Source organism: Hemiscyllium ocellatum, chromosome 29 (genome assembly GCF_020745735.1).
Source record: "Hemiscyllium ocellatum isolate sHemOce1 chromosome 29, sHemOce1.pat.X.cur, whole genome shotgun sequence".
Classification (NCBI taxonomy): domain Eukaryota; kingdom Metazoa; phylum Chordata; class Chondrichthyes; order Orectolobiformes; family Hemiscylliidae; genus Hemiscyllium; species Hemiscyllium ocellatum.
The window spans coordinates 21,618,564-21,642,502 of NC_083429.1; the positions used below are offsets into that span (position 1 = coordinate 21,618,564).

At 41.5% G+C, this 23,939-nt stretch overlaps 1 protein-coding gene across 2 annotated transcripts in view; it reads left to right on the forward strand.

The window, feature by feature from the left end:
- srpra (SRP receptor subunit alpha) overlaps positions 1-23,939 on the forward strand; it is a 77,290-nt gene that overhangs the window by 52,150 nt on the left and 1,201 nt on the right. Inside the window, exons 4-13 of one of the 2 annotated variants that reach the window (XM_060846700.1) lie at positions 656-798; positions 6,481-6,649; positions 7,155-7,311; positions 9,200-9,309; positions 9,458-9,579; positions 9,727-9,813; positions 12,405-12,577; positions 15,584-15,797; positions 18,308-18,471; positions 21,000-21,098. In XM_060846700.1, coding sequence (XP_060702683.1) covers positions 656-798; positions 6,481-6,649; positions 7,155-7,311; positions 9,200-9,309; positions 9,458-9,579; positions 9,727-9,813; positions 12,405-12,577; positions 15,584-15,797; positions 18,308-18,471; positions 21,000-21,098 — 1,438 coding nt within the window. The remainder of the gene's footprint in view (positions 1-655; positions 799-6,480; positions 6,650-7,154; positions 7,312-9,199; positions 9,310-9,457; positions 9,580-9,726; positions 9,814-12,404; positions 12,578-15,583; positions 15,798-18,307; positions 18,472-20,999; positions 21,099-23,939) is intronic. The other variant, XM_060846701.1, reaches the window with a different exon arrangement.

Here is a 23,939-nt window from a genome sequence, read left to right on the forward strand (position 1 = left end):
ATAACTTTCATTTTGCTTTCAATATCTTTCGTCATTTTGGGGACTGTGGCTTTGTTTGTCCCACCATTATCCTCCGATGGAAATAGATTTTTACAGAAGCTGGACTATGTCTTTTGAAGAGAGCCCATTTTCTGTCATAGGTTTGCCAGTAATCTTTGGTTACATTTGATAAACCCCTGTTGACAAGTAAGTATACATATTATAGATCAAGAGAGGATCATCCTTCACTCCGAATCCCTCTTAAAGTAGAATAACTAGCTTGTTTTCCACTGCTTAGACTTTTCTATTGGGATCAGATACTGGCCACATCCTTTAGAGCTACCAAAGGAGGGAGTCCTTATAGAATCCCCACAGTGTGGAAACAGGCTGTTCACCCCAACAAGTCCACACCCTACTCCATAACCCTGCATTTCCTCTGGCTCATACAACTATCATACACATCCCCAGACACTATGGGCAAGTTAGTATGGCCAATCCACCTAACTTGTACATCTTTCGACTGCATTATGGAAAGTGTAGATGCACAAAAAAATGTACTTCTCTCAATGTAGAAAAGTAATATGACAACGTTGCCTTTGTTTTTTAAAAATCTTTTATCCATTTCTGATTGGATAATTCTACTCTCGATCTATTCTGTTTTGTTGGTGGTCTTCAGAGCTGCTGAGGAACGCACCAAAGGAAAAGCACCTTCTGTAATGAAGACATTTGAACAATCCGATAAATCAAAGAAAACTGTGAAATCTATGATAGAAGTCCGTGGAGAAAAGGGGAAGGAGAACAAGAAGAACAAGAAAGATGGTATGTAATGGTCTGTTGCAGAGGAAGTTGCTCAGATTGTTTATTGCGCTGCAGTGAAGGAAACAGATGTGATTAAACAGGGTGCTGAGTAAGGAAGGTAGCAAATTATCAGAGAGCACTGTCTTTACTGGAAGGTAAACCTTTGTTTCATGAGGCAGGAATCTGTTCATCAGAAAATGTTCATTACTTTCTCCATGTTGCTTCCTATGTTCATACTTCTTTGGAGTTACTGGTTGGATCAGATATATTGTATAGAGCACCTAATGAGGGAGGAATGAAATTTCTGTCTAATGTCAGGAGCCATTGCTGCTGCTTCCGTGTCTCAAGAGGGAAGTTGTGCAGATGGGTGTTCTTAAATTGGCAGCAGGAGGCAACTACACTTGCTTGTATGCAGATATTTGTAATGCTTGAGTAATGCACTATCCAGTTTAATATCACAGCTAAATGTTCCACTGTGCTGTGTCACAAGGTTTAAAACTGGAGGTTCTCTGGGCAAGAATCCCCCTCTTGAGTGGGAGAGGCAGTTATGTCTATAACTGTCCTTGTGTTTCCTAGTGGTAAGAATGTGTCAGTCTGCCATGTTTGTGGAGGTGGTTGTTGAAAGTGCAGAAAAAGAAAAATTCAGTTTTGATGAAGCCAGTTGTGAAGAGACGTTCTAATGAGAAGACTAGTGATCTCATTTCCAGTCTGAATTAGTTGATCTTGGGCAGGACAAATTTTGAAATAGAATTAAATGTCATCCATGACTCAGAAGAACAATAAGTAAGTCAGGAACCACTTGGCTCTTTCCTTGCTGAAATATAAGGGTGATTTTTGATGTAAAGTGCTGCACACATCCCGGTAATAAACATTGATATAAGGGAGCCACTGGTCGCGTGCCAGCTAATTCACAAATGCAAGATGGCAGTTAGAGCAGCGCCACCAAAACAGAAGAGTATTGTATAGCATCATGATTGCCAATAATATTTCTTTTTGAAATATAAACATTGTTGTAATTTGAAATACACAGCAAGCTTCCACAAACAGCAAAACAATAATGACTAGAATTTGTATTTTACCCATGTTGATTGAGGGATAAATATTAACCAGGTTCCTGGGGAGATCTGAGTCTTCAAATAGCTCACTGAGATATGACATTAACAAAAAGAGGGGAAATGGAGTAATGGTTTAATTTGCTGTCTGAAAGACACTGTCGCAGTGCCTCAGCAGTGCATTGGAGTGTCCACCTAGATTTTGTGCTCAAATTCCCAGGGTCTTGTGAAATGGTTAGTCTGCTACTGCTAAAACATGGCTAGCAAAAGTCAGTTTCATATTAAAAATAAACTTACATACAACAAAATTAGAAAAAATACATGGAAAAAGTTAAAATTAATTACTTGTTAATCATTGGAGCATTTGAGTGCTAGAGTCCACTTTTTTTAAAGCTTGTTATACCGTTTTGGATACTGTTGTGGGGGATGACTTACTAGGGGCATGCAATGGGGTGCAGGTCTCTAGCACAGTGTCTGTCCCTGTTCCACAGAAGGGAACGGGGGGAAGGAGGAGAGGGTTTGTCATTGGGAACACAACAGTTAGAGGGTCAGATAGAACGTTTGTTGGGAGTGAACGAGACTTCGGTTGATGTGTTGTCTCCCAGGTGCCAAGGTCCATGATGACTCTGATTGTGTCTCTGGGGTCCTGAAGGGAGAGGGTGCCCAGCCCCAAGTCGTGGTCCACATAGGTACCAACGACATAGGATAGGAATGTAAGGCAGAATTTCAGGGAGTTAGAGTGGAAGCTAAGAGCTAAAACAAACAGAGTTGTTATCTCTGGTTTGTTACCCGTGCCAAGGAAGGAATAGAGGGAGATATCAGCTGAGCACGTGGCTGCAGGAATGGTGCAGGAGGGAGGGTTTCAGGTACATGGATAATTGGGGATCATTCTGGGGAAGGTGGGACCTCTACAAACAGGATAGTCTTCACTTGAACCAGAGGGGTACAAATATCCTGGGTGGGAAATTTGCTGGTGCTATTGGGTGGGTTTAAACTAGCTCAGCAGGAGGTTGGGAACTGGAGGTGTGGTTGCAGTGCACAGGAAGGTGAGAGTAGGGAGGGCATGGACAGGATTTCACAGTCACAGAAATGTGCTGGTAGGGACAGCAAGCTGGTCTGAAGTGTGTCTACTTCAACGCCAGAAGTATCCAAAATAAGGTTGGTGAGCTTGCAGCATGGATAGGTATCTGGGACTTTGATGTTATCGCCATTTCGGAGACATGGATAGAGCAGGGTGAGGAATGGATGTTGCAGGTTACAGGATTTAGATCTTTCATTAAGAACAGGGAAGGCGGTAAAAGTGGGGAAGGTGTGGCCTTGTTAATCAAAGACATTGTAACGGTGGCTGAAAGAACTTCTGACTGCCTGACCTGCTGTACTTTTCCAGCAACATACACTCAACTCTGATCTCCAACATCTGCAGACCTCACTTTCTCCTTTTGGCGAGGACTAGCCTACTGAGGTGTTATGGGCTGAGTTTAGAAACAGGAGAGGTTACACTGCTGGGAGCTTTTTAATGGGCCTTTGCAGAGTTCCAGGGATGTGGAGCAGAGGATCGGCAAAACTATTCTGGGTAGGAGTGAAAGGAACAGAGTGGTCATTATGGGGGACTTTAACTTCCCAATATCGAAAATACTATAACTCTAGTAGTCGGATGGATCAGTTTTTGTCCAGTGTGTGCAGGAGGGTTTTCTGACACAGTATGTTCAAGGGCCGACAAGAGGGAAGGTCACACTGGATCTGGTGCTTGCTAATGAATCAGGCCAGGTGTTTGATATAGAGGTAGGTGAGCACTTTGGAGAGAGTGACCATAATTCAGTTACATTTAGATTAGCGATGGAAAGGGATAGATACATGCCACAGGGCAAGAGTTATCAATGGGGCTAGAGCAATTATAATGCAATTAGGCAAGATTTAGGATGCATAGAATGGGGTAACAAAATGCAGGGGATAGGGACAATTGAAATGTAGAGCTGATTAAAGGAACAGATACTGCGTGTCCTTGATAGGTATGTCCCTATCAGGCAGGGAGGAAGTGATAAGGTAAGGGAACTGTGGTTTACTAAACAAATCACATCTCTTGTTAAGCGGAAGAAGGAGGCTTATGTGAAGTTGAGAAGAGATGGTTCAGATGAGGTGATGGGAAGTTACAGATCAGCTAGGAAGGATTTAAAGACAGGGTTAAGAAGAGCAAGGAGAGCACATAAGCAGTCTTTAGCAGGTAGAATAAAGGAAACCCTAAAGCTTTTTATGGGTATGTGAGGAATGAAAGGATGACTAGGGTAGGAATAGGGCCAGTCAAAGACAGAAGTGGGAACTTGTGTGTTGAACCTGTGGAGATCTGAGAGGCGCTAAACGAATACTTCTCATCTGTTTTCACTCAGGAAAAGGAGAATATTGTAGAGGAGAAGAATGAGATATGGGATATTAAAACTAGAAAGGATCGAGGTTAGTAAGGAAGAGGTGTTACCACTTGTGGAAGGAGTGAAAGTAGACAAGACTTCTGGGTTGGATGGGATTTATCCTAGGATTCTCTGGGAAGCTAGGGAGAAGGTGTTGAAGCCTCTGGCTTTGATCTTTGAGTGGTCATTGTCTACAGGTTTCGTACCAGAGGACTGGAGGATTGCAAATGTTGTTCCATGACCCATTATAGACAAGTGAGCCTTATGTCTGTTGTAGGAAACCTCTTGGGAAAGAATAACAAGAGGATTTATAATCATCTAGCAAGCAACAATTTGATTGCAGATTGTCAACATGGTTTCGTCAAGGACAGGTCATGTCTCACAAACCTCAGAGTTTTTTGAGAAGGTGACCAAGCATGTAGATGAGAGTAGGGCAATTGACGTGGTGTACATGGACTTCAGTAAGGCCTTTGATAAGGTTCCACATCGTAGGTTGATGGAGAAAATGCAGAGGCAAGGGGTTGTGGGTGATTTAGCAGTTTGGATTAGGAACTGGCTTTCTGTAAGAAGGCATCAAGTGGTGCTTGCTGGAAAATATTCAGCCTGGAATCTGGTTACTAGTGGTATGCCACAAGGATCTGTTCTGGGACTGCTGCTGTTTAGCATTTTTATAAATGACTTGGATACAAGCATAGGTGAATGGGTTAGTAAGTTTGCAGATCACACTAAAGTCGGTAGAGTGGTAGACAGTGTGAAAGAATATTGCAGGTTGCAGAGGGATTTGGATAAACTGCAGAATTGGGCTGAGAAGTGGCAAATGGAATTCAATGCAGATAAATGTGAGGTGATTCACTTTGGGAAGAATAACAGGTAGTTGGAATGCTGGGTCAGTGGAAAGATTCTTGGTAGTGTGGATGTGCAGAGGGATCTTGGAGTCGATATACATAGATCCCTGAAAGTTGTCACCCAGGTTGATAGTGCGTTTAATAAGGCATACGGTGTGTTAGGTTTTATTGATAGAGGGATTGAGTTCCAGAGCAATGATTTCATGCTGCAACTATACAAAATGCCAGTTTGGCCGCATTTGGCATATTGTGTACAGTACTGGTTGCCCCATTACAGGAAGGATGTGGAAGCATTGGAAAGGGTACAGAGGAGATTTACCAGGATGTTGCCTGGTCTGGAGGGAAGGTTTTATGAGGAAAGGCTGAGTGAATTGGGTCTGTTCTCATTGGAGGGAAGAAAACTAAAGGGGATTTGATAGAGACGTACAAGACGATCAGAGTATTAGATAGGGTGGACAGTGAAAGTCTTTTTCCTAGGATGATGACGTCCGTTTGTATGAGGGGACACAGCTGCAAATTGAGGGGTGATAGATTTAAGACAGATGTCAGAGGCAGGTTCTTCACTCGGAGAGTGGCAAGGGCATGGAATATCCTGTCTGCCAATGTAGTTCACTCAGCCATATTGGGGACATTTAAACAATCCTTGGATAATGATGGGATAGTGTTGGGGGATGGGCTTAGATTCGTTCATTGAGGGCTGACAGGCCTATTCTGCCCTGTATTGTTTTATGTTACTACTTAAGTTTAGGATTCTGGAGTTATTGACCAGTTGTGAACCTGTCACATTCTCTTCCTCGTTATTGATATTGCTGATCATGAGAATGATCCAGTGATACATCAATCCTTGCAATTCACTTTGAAGAAGATATCCAAGAATATTGATGAATGCAATGTTCCTGATCCTACCCACTCTTGTAGTTCCTGATTGTTGGAAGTGTGATATCTAGGGCATAGTTACTTCACCTAATTGGCACTGCTAATTTCTGATTCTCCGGTATGGTGAGTAGTTGAATCATGAAGATATTGCCAGATCTGTCTTTACCTAATTCCTAATGCGGGCAGTTTACAGTGATCACTGAATAAAAATGACCAGATAGGGTAAGTTTGGAATGCTTGTTTGGAATGCTTTGGAATGCCTGTCTGCGGTGGGGTACAGTGCTTGCTCACATAGCCCCAGCAATAATACTTGCTCTAATGGTGTACTTATCCAGCTGTCTTGATTCAGTAATTCACTTATTTTCTTTTCCTTTCTCATGGTGAGAACATCACAGACTTGATGGGCAATTATATGAGAGTTCATTACACTTTTTTTGTCCATACTTGGATTTTTCTTTCTATTTTTTATCCCTCTCATCTTTTTTCCTGTATTTACTTTTTCTCTTTTCTTTCATCTGTCACATCCAGCACCTGTACAAGATGCACCGGAAAAGAAAATGGAAGGTCAGTTAAAGGCTCCTGCGACGGTGGCTGCAGGAGATGCCAACCAAAATGGTTTGACTCAGGAAGAAATCATCCAGAGGAATAGGGAGGAATTTTTCCGTAAAAGACAGGGGAAAGATAAAAAAGACAGCAGGTGAGAAGGCACCTTTATTTCTGAGGGAGTATATCTTTGAATTAACTCGCTGATTATATTTTCTCTGTTTACCTGATGGGTAATGCAAAATAATAAAACCTGTTTTTGCTAATTCGAAGAGGCACTTGTGGCTTGTTACAAGGACAGTTGAGACTACCTCTGCTACACTTTGTTAATGCATGTATGTTTTAGAAATACTCTTGCATATTCATGTAATACACTTCACAACACTTTGGTGAATTTAATTTGACAATGCTAATCAAATGTAATTTTGCTTGGAACATTTGATTTGCAGAATGTATGATTATCTGGTCATTAATCCTAACATTTACTTTAGGAGGTTGTAATCCTTTGCCAAACATGGGAATGCCATCAGGCCATGTAATTGCTTTCTAATTTATTGGTTTGTCTCTTCCAGTCATTAATTTTTCAACATAAGTTTATGAGATGATGGTATATAGAGATTGACTGCAGTAATGTGTCTCTCTCACTCCATGAACTGCAGCAGCAAGTCCCCTAAGCCAACAAAGCCGAAAACCCGTCGTGTCTGGCCACTGGATTCCAACAAAACTAATGCCAAAGATCTTGACTACAGCGAGAAACTTGTCAATGGTCAATCCAGCACCTATGCCAATAACGGAGGTGACACCAGTGTAGATATGGTATGTTTACTCATTATAGATTGTGCTGATCTTTCAGTATTGATCATTGGCCCTCTAATTGGAACAGTACTTTGTCTCGTTATTTTATTTCCACAAGCAAATTTTGCACAATTGCAAATGGGTAAAAAAAGGCTCAAAAATTTGGGTGTAATTTCCAAGTTTGTGAATATCTTGAGATTGGCACAATGTAGACTTATACTAGTTATTTATACTAGGATGCAGATCACCAAATGTTAATAGCATATAATATGCCAAGAAGACTGGGGATGTAGAAAGGAGCAGTGTGACAAAATGTAAAAGCATAGAAACAAACCTGTAGAAGGAAGAGTCATTGGTGAAAAACTATATATATATATATAGAATTATGCTTAGACCTTACTTGGAGGATGTGCAGATGTTGTCTCCATTTTATAAAACAATAGAGGAACTGGAACAAGATGCTAAAAACGATTGGCAAAAATTACACCAAACTAAGGTGATATCCCTATTAAGAACCAAAGAACATGCAGGCTTTTTTCTATAGAAGGGACAAGCCTGAATGACAATCTAAAATAGATTGGAAAAGGTTTGATGTGTTAGATGTGGAGATTCTCAATGAGAGCAGAATAAGGGGCCATAAATTTAACTCAGTCCCTAATAAATGCAACAGGGTTTCAGAAGGAACTTCACCAGAAAGGGATTAGAATTTGGAATTTGCTACCACAGAAGGTAGTATAGGTAAGTAGCATAGGTGCACTCTAGTGGAAGTCAAACATGTGCTGGAAAAGCACAGCCAGTCAGGAGAGTCGATGTTTTGAGCATAAGCCCTTCATCAGATATTCTAGCATCTGCAGTCCACACTTTCTCTTAGATTCTAGTGGAAGCTAGATAAACCCAAGGGAGAAAGCAAAGTTATGCTGATGGAATTAGATACAGTAGGCATTTTTATTTTTGCAAAGGCCCTTGCTTATGTGGGTAATATGATGTCTTGACTTAGTTTGTAACTGCAACTTCTTTATTCTTTTGAGAGCCTTTGGGTATTTTTTTCACTTTTGTATCTTTGCGTATTTATGCTATGTTTAACCTGATGTAAAGCTGAGGCTGCAGAGATGTCATCAATTGTCAGGCTTTTACTGACACGAGGATAGTCAGCCACAAAATTTTAACAAGGCCTGGTTTGTCTCTCCAGCTTGTCTTTTCCTTCCACAGGCAATTAGTTTGGGCAGTCACTGGGTATGCTGGCTGATCTCTTGCAGTGTTCCTTAAAAATGTATGAATTATTAAATAAGGTCAGTTTAAAAGAAATATAGATGTAGATTACTGTGTAAAACAAAAATTACTTGTGCACAAAGCACTTGGGCCTAGTTTTAGAAAAAAACCTAGTAACATAAACACAAAATATAGGTGCTGGAGTTGGCCATTCATCCCTTCAATCCTGTACCACCATTCACTATGATCATGGCTGATCATGCAATTTCAGTATTGCACTCCCACTTTCTCCCCATAACCCTTGATCCCTTTAGTTGCAAAGACCAAGTCCAACTCCCACATGAATATATCTAATGAACTGGCCCCAATAGCTTCCTGTGGGAGATAATTCCACAGGTTCACAACTCTCTGTGAAGAGACACTTGCTCATTTCAGTCCTGAATGGCTTATCCCTTATTCGTAGTCTGTGACCCCTAGTTCTGGATTTCCCCCACATTGGGGACATTCTTCCCATATCTACCGTGTCCACTCCCATCAGGATGTTATATGTTTCTATTCGATCCCCCCTCGTTCTTTTAAATTCCAGCAAGCACAAGTCCAGTTGATCCAGTTTTTCAGGGAGATGATGATTTACATATTCTGTGAAGATAATTTTTTAAGACTTAATTTACAAACTGCTTTTCTTCACACAATATTGCAGAATTTGTGCCGTGGATCAATGGCAGGAGATTTGAAAGCTGTAGATTATGAGAGCTCTGAAGAGCAAGAAGAAGAGGAAGAAGAAGTAGTTCAAGAGACTTCTCACAATGGGTAAGTATGTCCAAACTGAACCAGAACAATCTCCTTCAGATCAGTACTTAACCACCCATCCAATGGGAAGAAACCATTCATAAAATTGTTAAAGTAGAATGATCAAAGTTTACTTTTGTTTTTTTTCATTTACAATGCATGATCACAGCGTGAAGAAGAGAGGTGGATTTGGTGGCATGTTTGGAATGCTGAAGGGCCTGGTTGGATCTAAAAGTCTTACCCCGCAAGACATGCAGCCTGTCCTTGAAAAGATGAAAGATCACTTGATTGGTATGATGTAGCTATTTCCTCTGTAATGCTGAATAATGTTCTGAATTGTGCTGCTGATACCTGTTTGAATGCTACAACTTATCTGACTCGCTTAAGGCACTGTACTTGACTCACTTTTCCTTCCTTTTATCTTTTATTTTCCTCCAGCTAAAAATGTTGCTGCAGATATCACAGTCCAGTTGTGTGAATCAGTGGCCAAAAAGCTGGAGGGAAAAGTCATGGGAACCTTCAGCAGTAAGTTGAATTAATATTATGAACCTGAGTGTTTGGCTGCTATCACCTTGTGACATGATCCATGTTTGCGTTATGTATGTCACTTGATGGGATTAAACTTAGGATTGGAGGCAGAATTCAGTCCATTTTTTTCGTTAAACATTTCCACCTCAGGTCCCCAAGTTTAGGAAGCTTGATTACACCTTGAATGTCAGAAAGCAGTGGGGTGTAGGGAGTGATTCTTCGACCTCATATTTCCATGATTATGTGGTCCTTTTTGATCCCCAAATATCTTGCAAAATTGTATTTAAATTAAGTAGTTTTGTAGCATTTATGGGTTCATTCTGTCCTTCCAAAGTTGACCTGCTGTGAAAGTAATGGCACATTTATCCTAATTTAAATGAAATAATGTATAGAGTTCTCAGGAGATCTCCAGCCTGTGGCCAACCTTCACGGAAAAATATTTCATTGTAAGGAGTGCTTTCCTAATGGATAGTGCCATTTGAAAATGGGCCTTCCTTTCATTACTTATACATGTCTCACTGAATCATCACAGATACCCTGAGAGAAGACTCTGATGTTCGTGTGATTGCTGTCCCTCCAAGGAGACATCAAGAACATTGTTTACATTATTTAGCATAAGCTAACTGCAAGGATACAATGAGAAAACTTGGAACTGCTAGAGAAATGAGCAAATTTTGTAATTTTAATGTACATTTTCATAATCAATGCTAGTACAGTCTAAATCAGTAAATTAATTTATTCCAATTAGCTGTGGTTGTAACTCCTGTAATTGTACCCTGATCTGTGTTTCTGGACTTTTTTTCTAAAGTCCCTGAGTTTAACGTAGTTATGTTTGCCTCTGGATGGCAGCTTGTGGATGTGCTCATCTTGTTCAGTGATAGGCATTATGTGTATAGTGAGTTAATATAATCATTTAGTACCCTGGCTAGTGTTACTTTAAAACAAAAGGATGAATTGCAAGGGAAGGTTTTATCTGTTTTTAAAAAAATATAGAATCTATATTGCTAGCTGATGGTGAGGTTTGAGAAGATCTGTAGCTCAGGTTGAGGTTCTGGATGTAGGTTTGCTCGCTGAGCTGAAAGGTTCATTTTCAGATATTTCGTCACCATATGAGGTAACATCTTCAGTGAGCCTTCTGATGAAGCATTGGTGGTGTAGCCTGCTTTCTGTTTATATGTTTGGGTTTCCTTGGGTTGGTGATCATCACCCTCACCAACTGAAGAAACCCAAACATATAAATAGAAAGCAGGCTACACCACCAGTGCATCATCAGGAGGCTCACTGAAGATGTTCCCTAGTATGGTGACGAAATGTCTGAAAACAAACCTCCCAGCTCAGCGAGCAAACCTACATCCAGAATTAGCTGATCTTGCCATTTGTAGTGGGGTTGTGAGGGATTAGCTAACTATGGTTTCTGCTCCTGAAAGATGAGTAATTTTTTGCTGGAACTTGTTTGTGAATAGATAATTGGTGAAGTATGGATAGAGTGCAGCTGTGTTGTGTAGGCCCATTAGTGAGAACGTTATTGTATACGCTGGGTGTGGTTGTGCAGGGCTGCTAGTGTACTGGTACCCGTGTAGCATATAGGAGGAGGATCCCAAACATAATAGCTTTTGTCTGCATTTGTGGCCAACACCACCACCAGGTGGAGCATTCATGTATAAAATTGGAATGTTTCTGGTTTGATATACAATATAAAATACAGGTCATTCTGCTATAATGCGTGTTTTGTTAGCGTGAGCGTGCTGTAAAATGATCGATGAATTGTTTCTAAATTGACATGAACTTTTAAAACATGTGTTGGCTATAACTCGATTATATCGCCAACACTTTAAGTGCTGTTCCTAAAGTACAATTTTTCTATAAATATGGGGTTGCATGAAAACACAACCATCGTGTTATGGAAGAACTATCTGTACCTTTCACAATTAAAGGGAATCCATCTAAAAGGATTATTTTCATTTCAAATAATATCTGGAACTGAAACAACCTGTTTGGTATCAGCAGTTTTTAAAAATGCAGCCTCAGCAAACTTCAGGAACAAAACGCAATGTATGTTTAATCATGTTCTTAAGGAACCTTCCCTGTTCCAACCACTTGTAGCAACAACGTTGCAGGTGCTTCCATGCCCCCTCAGTTGGATCACAGTGGCTATTTTTAACGGCAACACCCATCTCAGCTTTTGTTATGTACACTTAATTTATTTAAATAATTTTTGTTTGATTTGGGGTGGCTCAGTGGTTAACACTGCTGTCTCACAGCACCAGAGACAAGGGTTCGATTCCAGTCTCTGGCACCTATCTGTGTAGTTTGCACATTCTCTCCATGTCTGCGTGGGTTTCATCCGCGTGCTCCGGTTTCCTCCCACAGTCCAAAGATATGCAGGTCAGGTGGATTGGCCATGCTAAATTGCCCATAGAGTTAGGTGCATTAGTCAGAGGGTCAGTTACTCTTCAGAGGGTCGATGTGAACTTGCTGGGCTGAAGGGCTGGTTTCCAGACTGTAGGGGAATCTAATCATTTGCATCATCCCCAAAATCCCATTCTTACTAACTAGCTAATTAAGCATATCTCTCTGTTCACTGGCAGCGGTGACCTCGACAGTGAAGCAGGCCTTGCAGGATTCCCTTGTTCAGATCTTACAACCAAAGAGACGTGTCGATATCTTACGTGACATTATCGAAGCTCAAAAACAGAGGCGTCCCTTCGTTATTACTTTTTGCGGTGTGAATGGAGTTGGGAAGTCTACCAACCTCGCCAAGGTCAGGCATCAGAAACCTATTGTTATCGTGTTTGTAAGATGATAAAGTTTGAAGAACCTGAAATACTAGAGCAGCAACAACTATTTGTCTCCATCCCCATCCTGACTCCTATGCCATTTCATTTTCGAAGTTTCAGGGACAACCAATGCTTTGAGTACATTTATTTGTCTCCAGGTTTCAGGACCAGCATCTTTCTCCTTTTTCACTGAACTCAACTATTCAGCCCAGGGCTGCATTTCTTTCCAATGGCACTTTATTTGTTCACTCCTGGGACGCTGGCACCCACTGGCTAGGCCAGCATTTAATGCCCATCCCTTGTTGCCCTTGAAGCTGGTGATGAGCTGCTTTCTTTAATTACTGCAGTCCATGTGCTGGACGTAGTGCTATTAGGGAAAGGAGTCAAAAAGTATGGCACTGATGAAGGGCTTATGCCCGAAATGTCGACTCCTGTTTCTCGGATGCTGTCTGGCCTGCTCTGTTTTTCTAGTACCACACTTTTTGACTCTGACTCTCCTGCTTCTGCAGTCCTCACTTTCTCCCTGTTTGGGAGGGGATTCCAAGGAAATGTATTGCCGTTCCAAGTCAGGGTAGTGAGTGACTTGGAGGGGAACTTGCAGGTGGTAGTCTTTCCATGTAGCTACTGCCCTTGTCTTTGTAGATGGAAGTGGCCTTGGGTTTAGAAGGTGCTGTCTAAAGATCTTGGGGGAATTTCTACAATACATCTTGTAGAAAGTAGCACAGTGTAATGAGCATCAGTGGTGGAGTAACTGAATGTTTGTGGATGAGGTGCCAATCAGGTTGACTGCTTTGTCCTGATGGTGTCACCTCTAACACCTCATTTCACCTCCAACATTTCTCTTCACTTCTAACATCAGCCGTCTGTGCACTGCTTCAGTCCAGCTGGTACTGAATATCTCATCTATTCTTTTATCACCTTTAGACTCAATCTTTGGTCCAGTCTGTCCTCCTCTCTCATTATGTCTCCGATTTGATTCTCATTTTTACCTTTAAATGCCTTCAGGTCTTGTTCCTTCCTATTTGTAGACTCCTCCAGCACTACAATTCCATTATGATCACCCTGTTCTGAAATTTCCTGCTTAAATTGAGCTGTTTGCAGTCTATATTAATGACTTAAAAGAAAAGACTGAAAGTGATGTATTCAGATTTATTGATGATACACAGTGAGATGGCATTGTAAGTTGTCAGGAAAATAAAAAGAGCTTTAGGTAACCCTGTGAATGAAAACAAAATGGCAAATAAGATGTGGAGAAAGGTGACATTTTTCACTTTCTTAATAAGAATAGGAAGCTCAAATTTTTTTTTAAAGGATTTGAAACTTGTAAATGTTCATGTTCATAGAACATGGTCTACCTCAACAAAGAAGGCTGAAAGTGGGTACGCAGATATACCAAATAATTAGGAAAACAAATGAGATGTTAGCCTTATTGTAAGAGAACTGGAGTACACAAATAAAAATGTCTTAGTACAGGTGGATAGGACTTTTGTGTGACCACCTTTGGAGCACTGTTCTTTTAATCACCATATTTAAGGAAGAATATACTTGCAGCGAAGGTTCACTGGATTTATCCCTGGGATGAGAAGGTTCCCATATGATCGGCTGACTGAAGTTGGCCCATACTCTCTGGGATTTAGAAGATCGAAAAGTAATTTTATTACAATGTGCAAGATTTTGAGGGAGCCCGACTAATTGTTTCCTGTGGCTAAGGATTCTACAACATAGGGCTCAATCTATGCATAAGGGGACAATTATTTAGGGCTCAGCTGAGGAGAATTGTCTTCAAATTGTTGTGAATTTTCAGAATTTTCTGTCTCAGATAATTGTGATTGTGGGTTATTGACTATCTTTATAGCTGAGATGAACAGATTTGTTTTGGCCAGTCAGGGAGTCAAGGGATACGGGAAATAAGGAAGAAAATGAAGCTGAGGTGATTGACTATTGCACACTGGCTGGTGGAGTAAGCTTGAGGCTGAGTCCTTTAGGTCTTACGTTTGTATGTTCCTAATTTCCTCCAGCCTGTCTATCCTTTTGATTTTCCCTAAAGCATCAGTTCAAGCAATAATCACTCTCCCTCCTTTTGTCATGTCTTTTTATTCTGTTACACCCTGAAGCACCAAAGGACACATTTTATTTAAGGCCATTGTCTAAGTACAAGTTTAACAGCATTGCCCCATGGGGTAGAATAGTTCTGTTCTCCAAATGTGGCCTTTTCCAAGTTCCCACAGTCTCCAATTTGCACAACATGGTGCTAAACAGCTGACTTCTGTTTTCCATCGTCCTGAATTCTCTCCTCCTTTCCACCCCCCCCATGCCCCATCTCTGACAAAATTTTGAATTACACTGTTCCAGTTCCCATGAGTTCTGACAAGTGTAGAAATTAATCCATTTCTTCTATCAAATAATGAAGGCGGCTTCAACTGAAGTGACATACCGAGGAGATTCTTTCCAGTGAGGAGTTTTTTTGGTTGCAGGCACTCTGAGCATGTGCAGAAGGGCAATAGGTGATGAATAAAGGATAAAAACAGCATTACACATTGGACACCCAGTAAAGGTGGCTGAGTTGATAAAGTACCATCAGCATGTGAGGTGTAAAGGCAAGTGGGCTGAGAAGAGTCCTGTTGAGGTCATGGTTGGGCAGCTGAAAACAAAAGATTCATTTTATAGGGGACACAGCTGGCTGTGAACAGAGAAACTCCAATGATTTTATCTTGTAGGGAATGAGAGAAAAAGACCAACTCTTGGAGACATGGAGAGGGTCAGAAGGAATGTACGCCTTTTGCTGGACTTGAAGTGATAATTACTGTCATAAGAATGTCTTCCAGCTCCCTATATTCAAGCATGTTGGTAAATTTCAGGAGCTAAGCAGAGAAACTTCAAATTCTAGAAGTCTGGGGAAAAATGTCAGTATCAGGATGAAATGGATCTTGCTGTTTAAGAGGGCAGTTTCACCTGAGTGAATGGGAAATCAAACTCTTTGCTTCCTGCAGATAACCTTCTGGCTGATGGAGAATGGGTTTCGGGTTCTTATTGCTGCTTGTGACACTTTCCGAGCTGGAGCTGTAGAACAGCTTCGCACCCACACCCGCCGTCTGAGTACCCTGCACCCACCTGAGGAACACAATGGCCAGTCCATGGTCCAGCTGTTTGAAAGAGGATATGGGAAGGATGCTGCTGGCATTGCAATGGAGGCCATTGCTTTTGGTAATTTTAGAAAATTATATGATGAGCCTTTTAAGTATGTCATTGTCTCTTTCTGGAGAAAGTGATGTATTCTAAAATGTGATCTCAAATATTTTTGTCCTTTCATGTGATTTAGTGAGTTATTCTGCCTTTTTAAATGTAAACGTAGACCCCTGTGACTGAGGGTGCATAAACTGCAATGTATACTGAAGCACAACTGGGATTGAGATCATTTTGAGGGAAATTTCAGACTCTTCATGTCTTTTTGTAGTTTCTACAAGTGTAGGGAAACCAGCAGATAGAAACAATCAGGTATTTTTCTCTGTATATTTGCCAGATATCCGAGAGAATAAATGGCAAACTTTGTAGGAATTAGTTACCGCATCTCGGAGCAGCTAACTGTTGATCATTAACAAAACGCCTTAAAACTAGGTCCCTAAGCATCAGTCTTCGATACAACATCTACAAAGCCCCAAGTCAAAAATGCAATGGAAGATTTTCCACAACTGTCCCGCTGAACTTGGAAAAGCTTGGGTGAGGCGATGGCCTCATGGTATTATTACTAGACTATTAATCCAGAAGTCCAGGTACCTGATTATGAATCTTGTCATGGCAGATGGTGGAATATAGATTAGATTAGATTCCCTACAGTATGGAATCAGGCCCTTCGGCCCAACAAGTCCACACCGACCCTCCGAAGAGTAGCCTACCCAGACCCATTCCCCATATTCACCCCTGACTATGGGCAATTCAGCATGACCAATTCACCTAACCTGCATATCTTTGGATTGTGGGAGGAAACCGGAGCACCCAGAGGAAATCCACACAGACACGGGGAGAATGTGCAAACTCCACACAGTCAGTTACCCAAGGCAGGGATCAAACCTGGGTCCCTGGAACTGTGAGGCATCAGTGCTAACCACTGAGCCACCATGCCGTCCTAAATGAAAATCTGGAATTATGAGGCTAATGATGGCCATGAAACTGTTGTCAGTTGTTTGAAAAACCCATCTGGTTCACTAATATCCTTTAAGGAAGGAAATTGCTTAATTTATCTGGACTGGTCTCCATGTGACTCCAGACCACAACAATGTGGTTCGCTCTAACTGCCCTGTAAGCAATTAGGGAGGAGCGATAAATGCTGGCCTTGCTAGTGACGTCCATATGCTGGAAATGAATAAAAAACTTGCCCAGGTGGGCAACAACACTCAAGGAGTTCAACCACCTTTGCTTTGTATCTTATCCATGACCTCAGTCACTTTGTCCACCACCAGTGAACAGTGATAACAGTGTTAGCCGTCTACAAAACAAAACTGTGACTGTTACCACCCTGAGGAACAGGGCAACAGACAACAGTGACCTGAAACTGCCAAATACCCTAACTTGGAATTATTTTGCTCTTCCTTTACTGTCACTGGATCAAAATCCTGACAAGATTGTGGGCCACATGGATTGTAATGATTAAGAAAACAACTCGCTATCACCATCAGAGTGGTACGAGTGCTGAGTGGTTAGCACTGCTGCCTCACAGTGCCAGGGACCTGAGTTCAATTCCACCCTGAGATGAGTAGCTGTGTGAAGTTTGCACATTCTCCCTGTGTCTGTGTGGGTTTCCTCCAGGTGCTCCAGTTTTCTCCCACAGTCCAAAGATGTGCAGGTTCGGATGATTGACCATGCTTAATTGTCCAGGGATGTGCAGGCTGGGTGGATTAGCCATGGTGAATACGGAGCTTCACGGATAGGGTAGGGGGGTGGATCTGGGTGGGATCATTAAGTATAGTGGAGGCAGTACCAATTGAGGTGTTCAAAGAAACATTGGATGCTTATTTGAATAGAAGTGTGCTGTGCAGAGGATTGGTGTGGACCTAGTGGGCCAAATGGGATGCTTCCACACTCGAATGATTCAATGATCTATGATATTTAGATCAATTCGATCCTGTGAATTAATTGACCTCACTGTGTTAATTAATGAGGCTTTTCCAAGCTTGGGGATAGTGTAGTCCAATATGGGTATAAAAGCTGCAGAATCAGAATTGTGGCCAAGACAGCAAGCTGTTTCCTATCTGATTCTCCTTGCTGAAATGAGTCTGACTGCTTTACTGATGCTCACATTTATGGTATTTAGGGTAGTCACTGAAAATGTGTTGCTGGAAAAGCACAGCAAGTCAGGCAGCATCCAAGGAGCAGCAGAATCGATGTTTCGGGCATGAGCCCTTCAGGATTCCTGAAGAAGGGCTCATGCCCGAAACGTCGATTCTCCTGCTCCTTGGATGCTGCCTGACCTGCTGCACTTTTCCAGTAACACATTTTCAGCTCTGATCTCCAGCATCTGCAGTCCTCACTTTCTCCTATTTAGGGTAGTCCCCACAATAAGTATTTGCATTTTCAGATTTGAAAATAAAACACCCTCTGCTTGAGTCAGCTCTTCTGACATTTATCTACAGTTGGGGCAAGATCCCTTGTGCTTGATTCAGTTTAAACTTCCAATGCCTAGTTCTGAATATTCAAGTTTGTGTACATTTCTTCCACAGCTCGAAATCAGAGCTTTGATGTGGTGCTAGTGGACACTGCAGGCCGAATGCAGGACAACACCCCTTTGATGACTGCACTTGCCAAACTCATTGCCATTAATGTGCCAGATCTGGTGCTTTTTGTTGGTGAAGCATTGGTGGGGAATGAGGCAGTCGATCAATTGGTGAGTATCAGCTATTGCTTAGTAGTTCCAACTGTGTGTCACACTGCTGAAATTACCAACTCCTTTAATCTCTTGTGTGTGGATATTTGACATCTGGAGCAAACACCTCATGTTGTCCCATTTTGAGTCAGCCACACAGAAAGAGAACTCTATTGCTCTAACATCAGTATTCGGCAGAATGCTGGAGTCTGTTATAAATGGTGTGGTAGCAGGACAGTTAGAAAATAGCAAGAGATTACACAAAGTCAACATGGATTAATGAAAGAGAAACAATGTTTGATACTTATTGGAGTCATTTTGAGGACATAACTAGTATAATAAAAGAGGGAGAACGAATGGGTGTGTTTTTGGATTTACAGAAAGCTTCTGATGAAGTCCCACTTGAAGTAATTGTATAAAATCAAGACACATGGGATTGGTGTTAATCAGTTAGCAGGGATTGAGAATTGGTTAGACAAGAATAGTGGATAAACAGGTCTTGTTTTGATTGGAGGGCAGTGGCTGGTTGGGTTCCACAGGGATCAGTGCTTCCAACTAAGCTATCTGCAATATATGTCAATGATTTGGATGGAGGAATCATGTGCAATCTTTCCAAGTTTGCTAAAAACCAGCTTGACTCAACTAGATGGGATTAAGAGTGGTGAGGAAGAAATAAAGAGCCTTCAGGGTGTTTTAGACAAGTTAAGTGAGTGAGCTAATTCATGGCAGACTTGGTGTAATGTGGATTATTGTGAAGTTATCCACTTCAGTAGGACAAACAACGGCACTTTATTATTTAAATAGCGATTGTTCTGGAAATGTTGATGTACAAGGGACCTTGTGTTACCAGTCACTGAAAGCAAGCACGCAGATGCAGCAAACAGGCAGATGCAGCAAACAGTTAGGAAGGCAAATGTCTTCTTTGCAAGAGGATTTGAATACAGGAGCAAGGAAGTCTTATCGCAGCTATATAGAGTCTTGGTGAGATTGCACCTGGAGTATTGTGTACAGTTTTAGTCTGTTTACCTAAGAAAGGACATATTTACCATTGAGGGAGAGCAACAGAGGTCCACTATGCTGATTCCTGCAAAGACAATTGTTGTATGAGGAGAGATTGGGTTGACTAAAATTTAGAAGATTGAGGAAGAATCTTATTGAAACATACAAAAATTCTGGTACTGTTCTGGAATAAGGATCACAATTTTGGGATAGAGGGTAGGCCATTTTCTGACGGAGATGAAGAAAGGGTGGTGAACCAATGGAATTCTCTATCCCAGAAGACTGGAGGCCAATTCAAGGAATATATTGAAGAAATAAATTATTAGAGACTAAGAGCATCAAAGGGTATGGAAAGAGAACGGGAGTATGGTGTGGATAAGAGAATCCGACATGATCATGTGGAATGGCAGAGTAGGACCAGAGGGCTGAATGGCTTGTTTCTCCTATTCTCTATGTTTCTGCACATAGAGGGAAAATGGTCACCAGTAGAGGGATGGGGAAGAGGAGAGAATGAGAATGTTTGAAAACAAGTGGAAGGCAGGAGTGATTTAAAAAATATGGTTGTCAAAGCAAAAGGGCATGTGATTACAGAACACTTCAAACAAAAACCTGGTCAAGAACAACTGCTGAGAGAGGTTTTTGACATCATTGGCATTCATTTGTAGTAATGGACAAAGTTCAATTTGCAGTTTTGCCTAGGTGCCTGTAAGTGACTGTGCACAGGCAGCTGTTTTGGCTTTGCAGCAACTGGAGATGACATGCTTTAAGGAAAATAAGGAACAACAAGTTTTTCTAATCCACCTTTTGATCATGCACCTTGAATGTACACTTGCTATATTTGGATGGCTATATTTGAGATACAATCAAGTGATAACTATGCAGCAGGCTTACTGGCCATACTTGTGGTACTTAGGGGTCATTTACCTGATGCATAGCGATGTTGGGTAATCTTGTCTTCCCTCATTCTCTTTAGTTGGGCCACAGTGAATCTGTTCTGATATGCTGAATAGTGTGTATGGCGTTAATCCTGATGACTGCACTTGACCAGGCCTGTTACACACCTGGTTGCTGTAACAGGTAATCGTCATAACCTCATTGGGCAGCTTCATGTGCATTTGGCTGTCTTCAAATTCTAGGCTGGATGCTGCACTGAACTTGCTCACACTTTTCCTCATTGAACATTTAAGTGTGATACATGTAATTCAGCATCTTTGCTTAAACTACCAATAACAGCCTGGTACCAAGTGCTACTATACCTCCATGCTCTTTCCACTACTGTTTTACCTGTTTATGATTGACAGACCTGACCCTTTCAGTTCTGTATGCCAATATGATAGTGACTGGCCCAGTGTTAGTGACATACATAGCTAATGTTAGTTTATGGTAGTGCTACTATCTCAATGTTCTCTCTAGGCACAATTCCAGCTTGGTAGAATCACAATGAAAACAAGTTCACATGCTTTACTGAAATCCCGGCAATATTCCTGCATTGAGGGGTTGTGATCTGTACTGAATCTTCTCCCACTCTCTTTTCTCCCCCCTCCCCCCAGGTCAAGTTTAACCAGGCTCTGGCTGACCATTCAATGGCTGAGAAACCACGGCTGATCGATGGCATTGTACTGACTAAATTTGATACAATTGACGACAAGGTAATAATCGTGAACCAATGATAATTTTAAGTAACCTGACGAGAATCACAGAATCCCTACAGCATGGAAACACGCATGTTGGCCCAACAAGTCCACACTGATCCTCCGAAGAGTAACCCACCCAGACTCATTGCCCCACCCTATATTTGCCCCTAATACACCTGACCTAAACATCCCTGAACACTATGGGCAATTTAGCACAGCCAGTTCACCTAAGCTGCACATCTTTGGACTATGGGAGGAGCACCTGGAGGAAATCCATGCAGACACAGGGAGAATGTGCAAATTCCACATAGGCAGTTGCCCAAGGCTGGATTTGAACTGGGGCCCCTGGCACTATGAGGTAGCAATGCTAACCACTGAGCCACTGTGCCGAATGTGGTACACCTGCAGTGAGATTTAGCCAAGTTCTTTGTTCACTTTTAAATCTGCAAATGCCTCACCATGATCTTTTGTAAATGTAAATCGAAATTTCTCAACTGATTTTTATTCAGTATGGAAGCAGGCCATTCAGCCCATCAAGTCCAGACTGACCCTCCGAAGAGCAGAGTCAACAGCGTGGTGCTGGAAAAGCATAGCCGGTCAGGCAGCATCTGAGGAGCAGGACAGTCAACTATTCGAGCATAAGCTCTTTGTGCTGAAGAGCTTATGTTCAGAACATTGACTCTCCTGACCCCAGATGCTGCCTGACCAGCTGTGCTTTTCCAGCACCACACCTTTTGACTCAGATCTCCAAGCAACTGCAGTCCTCACTTTCTCCAAAGAACATCCCACCCAGACCAACCCCTCTACCCTATTTCTGTAACTTGCATTTCCCATTGCCAATCCACCTAGTTTGTTAATCCCTGGACAGTATGGGCAATTTAATGTGGCCAATTCACCAAACCTGCACATCCTTGGACTGTGGGAGGAAACGGAACACCCAGAGGAAACCCATGCAGACTGAAGGAGAACGTGCAATCTCCACAGAGACAGTTGCCTGAGAGTGGAATCAACCCCGGGTCCCTGGTGCTGAGAGGCAGCAGTGCTTACCACTGAGTCACCATGCTGCTCAAATTCATGCTGATTGGTGTGGGTCTACCTGGACATTGTAAGTACAAGAGATGCAGATTTAGTCTTTCCACCTAGTTCAGTCCTTCTGCTCCTAAAACTCTAGAAAGCCGACATGGCATGTTCTCTGCAATCCAGGCCAGGTATGAAAGGTTTTCTGAGCTCAAAATTTGTTGCTGGTTAAAGCACAGCAGGTCAGGCAGCATCCAAGGAACAGGAAATTCGATGTTTCGGGCCAGAGCCCTTCATCAGGTTTTCTATCAGATCTCTTATTCAACTTACAGCTTGAGTAAAAAATAAAACCATTAATCTCAGGTTTCTAATGCTTCTAAATTGGAATCAAGAAATTTATTATTTGGCTGTTTTTAATCGTTCTACATCTCAGCAAGACTACAGAAAGTCTGTAAACACACTAACTATTGAACCAATATTTCATATTGCTGCTTAAATAGGGTCAGAAATTTAAACTGCTAATTTATAACTTGGCTTTGGAAAGCTGTATTTCTTTTTGTTGTAACATTTCACATGTGGTCCTCGGAGCTGTCATAAAATAAATGAACCAAAGAGAAGGTTCGAAACCTCTGCTGTGAAGACAATATTGCAGTTTGTGGCTGAGTTCTCAAATCTCATCCATACTGTTCTTGATTCATTATATTTACCAATGGTTAGAGTGAGAGTAAATGATCTAAATTAACAGGAAGAGGCCATTTAGTTAGTCATGTTTGTTTTATCATTCAGTGAGACCGTTATTGATCTCTAACCCATGTTCTTCATATTCCTGCCTTTGACACTTCCTTTGTGAACAAAATTTAACAATCTCAGTTCAACATCAGCTGTGATTTGTGAAAAATCATTCCAAATTGTTCAGGCAAAGTATTTGCTGACGTAACTCCTGAAAGGATTAGCTTTGATTTTTACATTGTGTCCCCTCCCACACATTCCTAACCTCTGCAGACTTGCAGAAATGACTTCTCTTTCTCCCCATGTCACCTGTTGACTTTCTAAATTTCAGTGAATATAACTCCAGTTTTATTTGTTAATTTCACACCTGAAAGGAAACCTCTGGTTTCACAGTGTAAATCACCCTTTCCCCCAACCAGTCGTCTTGTCCTCAATTTGCAGAAAGTTTTTCTCTACATACCCTCTTTCCCCTTAATAATTTGAAAACTGGTCTATATTTCAATGAATACTTTGAAGATGCTGCTTCTTTACAAGGTAATGTTATTTTGGCTTTTTTTTTCCAGAGGTCGTAAAAGACATGACTCCGAGAAGTCTGTGGTTGAAAGGTTTTAGGGCTAATTTGATAATAGCTGACAGATACTGCCTAAGGCAAAAGGCTTTTAAGTTTAAAAAAATATTTCTACAACGAAAGGAGGGTGGCCAGTTCTCCCAGCTCAACTTTTCTCTGGTTTGGTTAGCAAGCAGTAGTTGAGAATGCTGTTAGACTCCAAGAAGCAGGTCTATGCTGATCTCTGTCTGATTTCTCGTCTGTTTTAATTTTTCCTTTTGTGCCAAGGGATGTTTATGGGGATTGGTGTAAGTATCTGGAACAGCATCATTACTTTGGGATGGTCTGTTGGGTTTTCGGATAGGTTACATTATTCTGTCTTCTGTTCTCTTTTGTTTGTGTTTCATTCGGTAACCTCGTAAATAAATTATTTGTTTAAAACTAAGCGGTTTGACCAACTGCATCCCTCCTGGAATATCCACATCATACCTGCTTACAACAACGACAAAGAAAGAGTTGGGCCACTTTCTTAATGTTCTGAGGGGTCTGGCCTGTTCCATAAC